Consider the following 3,162-nt stretch of genomic DNA (forward strand, 5'->3'; position numbering starts at 1 on the left):
TCAAGTTCGATCCGCAGGGCGGCCTCACCTCCCCACTCGCTCGGGGGCGTTGCGGGCAGCGTCCCGTAACACGAACTTCCCGCTGCGATTAGGCTGCCTCACCATCCCGTCGCACTCGCTACTCGCGCTGCTGCAGTCGCTGCCTCCACCGCTCGGCAAGGCGGTGGTGGCACACGAGGGGAGCGCCGCGCCCGATGGGGCGACCCGCCTCGACCTGCTCACGTGGATAAACAAGCTCGACATCCCCGACCGCGGCGGCCGCGTGCACTTCACGGAGGTGCTCAACGCGCTCTCTTACGATGTCGCTGGCGTGCCGCTCCCGCTGAACGACACGACGCGGCAGATGCAGCGCTCCGTCTCTCGCAGCACCGTCTCGGCCGGCCCCGCCAAGCCGACGCACAATGTGGCAACGAGCTACATCGCGACGCGGCTGCAGCAGCGCTGGAGGGGGCACGTGGGGCGTATCGACCCCGACGGCGGCCTTGCGGCCTTGCGCAGGGCGTCGGAGGAGCCGCAAGAGCGAGGCGCCAGCTTGCTGGTGATGGCGCGGCGGGCGAGCTCGATGACGCTGCTGAGGGGCAGCAGCACGAACCAGGTCGCGCCGACGACGTGAGAGACAGGAGGCGGCCATACGTGTAAGTATTTTCTTGAGACGGAACTGTCATTTGCAAGGGACAATAACTATCGTCACATTTTTGTGCACGGCCCTCTAGCTCTGCCGCCACCCGCCAGCTACCCGTGCCGCGGCTTGCACGGGCGGGCGAGGGTCCGGAAGCCCGCGCTGGCGCCCGCGATGAGGCCCGCGGAGGCGAGGAAGGCGGACTCGTGCGAGGCGGTCGTGGCGAGGAGGGAGAGGGCGATCGGCATCGCCACGAATGTGACGTCCCCCACCTGCGCGAGCAGCGCCGACTGCGCGCCGCGGAGGTGCGGCGGCGTGACGTCGTTGGCGAGGGCGGCGATTGAGCTCATCAGGAAGGCCTCTCCGAAGCCTAGCGCCGCCATGGTGCCGAGGAGGTGCAGCTGCGAGTCGACGGCGGCCAGCGACGCGAAGGACGCGACGAGCATCCCACCGCCGAGCGAGACGGCGGGGACGCGGCCAAGCGCGTCGGCGGCGGCGCCCCCGAGCGGAGCGCCGAGGACCCCCAAGGCCGACGAGACCGAGTAGAGCGTCCCGAGCTCCGCGGGCGAGGCGCCGTGGGTGGCGGCGGCGTACAGCGGCAACACTGTCAGGCTGCAAGACCAGCCGGTGAAGAGGGCGCACTGCATCAGCATCAGCGCCTGCTGGTTGCGGTCGCGCGCTAGGGCGCCGAAGCTCCGCTGCGTGCCGTCGAGCAGCGCCCGAAAGCGCAGCGACGCCACCGAGGTGCCCGGCGCGGGCGGCTGCGTTTCCGGCAGCAGCCAGTGTATGGCGGGGGCGGTGGCGAGGAGGATGCCTCCGACAAGGACGAAAGGCAAGCCGATCCCCGCTCGCTCGGCGAGGAAGCCGCCCAGCGCCGGCCCGAGGATCCAAGCGAGCGCTCCGGCGGCGTTCAGCGCGCCGAGCAGCCTCCCCTTGTGCTTCGGGTAGAGGGAGAGCACGTCCATCGCGTACGCGGTGGCGGCGCTCCCGCCGACCGCCGAGCCCGCGCCCATCAGCAGCCGCGCGGAGACCATCGACCCGAGCCCTCCGGCACACGCGGTCGCGATGCAGCCGACGCCGTCGACGATTGCGCCACCTACCCACGGCGGCTTCCGCCCCAGCACGTCCGCCAGCTGGCCTATTGGCTAAGAATGGGCATGCATCCTTTGTGTCAATGGCTTGCGCCCCAGCACGACCGCCAGCTGGCCTATTGGCTAAGAATGGGGATGCATCCTTTGTGTCAATGGCTTGCGCCCCAGCACGACCGCCAGCTGGCCTATTGGCTAAGAATGGGGATGCATCCTTTGTGTCAATGGCTTGCGCCCCAGCACGTCCGCCAGCGGTGGCCGGCTGGCAGGTTGAGGCAGGCGCGCGCCATGGCCGGCACGGCGATCACCACGCCGACGTGGGCCTCGGTCAGGCCCACCGAGGAGGCGTAGGCGGGCAGGATGGGCACGATCATGCCGATGCCGAGCTGCAGGAGCGCCGAGCTCACGAGCACGACTCCGAGCTGCGTCTTCGCCTGCTGCGTGAGCACAAGCCCGCGCAGCGACGAGTCGCCGCTGTCGCTGTCAGCGTTTCCGCCGCTTCCGCCGCTGGTACTGCCGCTGCCGCTGCCGCTGCCGCTGCTGTCGCTACTATCGGTGCTGCTGCCGCCACTGCGGCCACTGGCGACGCGACGCTGAGGAAGTGCACACGTGCTCCAAGGGTCGCTGCATAGACGAAGGCGGGGCCTGGCTGCTCGCAGCGAACAAGTACGGCCGAGCCGTAGTGGTCGTGCCTGCATCATGGTCGTCGTCCGCTCGGCGATGAAGGCTCATGGAATCGCGAACAGCATTCTTTTTTTCGCAAGGTTGTAAAATTCTGTTTCGCGCCTTTTGTTTTGGTTTGTTGTAAAATTCTTTTTCGAGGGAGCTTTGTGGTATTTTTTTTCTCACGCGCCGCGCCTGAAATTCTTTTTCTCGCGATGTCTGCCCCGCCGCGGCGCTCGCGCCGCTCGCGCCGCCTCGCCCCCGCCGCCCCTTCCGCTCCCTCGCCAGACACGCCGCCGCCCACCCGCCTCCTCGATCTCCCCTCGGAGCTCCTCGTGCGCGCCCTCTCTCGCTGCGACCCAACCGATATCGCTCGCGCCGCGGCCGTCTCGCTCCTCTTCCACGCCTCGCTTGCGGTGGATGCCATCCGCTTGCGGGCGCAAGAGCGCGGCTTCGAGCTGCCGGCGCTGCCAGAGGGCGAGGGCTGCGCCGTGCGGTGGCTGTGCTTGTCGGCGCTGCTGCGCGAGTCCAACCCGCCGGCGAGGCTTGCAGCAGGCCACTTCCACAGCCTCTTCATCGACGGCGAGGGGCGGCTCTCGTCGTGCGGCGGGTTGCCGCCCAACTCTCCACGGCTACTAGGCCACGGTGAAGGCGTGACGCGGCTGAATACGCCGACCCGCCTTCCTCCGCTGGGCGGCGAGCGCGCCGTGAGCGTGTCGGCTAGAGACACCCACAGCCTCGCCCTCGCCGCCGACAGCACTGTCTGGAGCTGGGGCGTTGGAGGCTGGGGCC

At 69.1% G+C, this 3,162-nt stretch overlaps 1 protein-coding gene across 1 annotated transcript; it reads right to left on the minus strand.

The window, feature by feature from the left end:
- Positions 1 to 732: 732 nt before the first annotated feature.
- Positions 733 to 2,277, minus strand: EMIHUDRAFT_122807 (hypothetical protein; the record flags this gene model as incomplete). The annotated part of the gene is made up of 2 exons (XM_005786363.1): positions 733 to 1,764; positions 2,016 to 2,277. Coding segments are annotated over 2 exons (1,294 nt in total), but the record flags the coding sequence as incomplete, so codon positions are not given.
- Between the last annotated feature and the right edge of the window lie 885 nt (positions 2,278 to 3,162).

Source organism: Emiliania huxleyi (assembly GCF_000372725.1).
Source record: "Emiliania huxleyi CCMP1516 chromosome Unknown EMIHUscaffold_1514, whole genome shotgun sequence".
Taxonomy (NCBI): domain Eukaryota; phylum Haptophyta; order Isochrysidales; family Noelaerhabdaceae; genus Emiliania; species Emiliania huxleyi.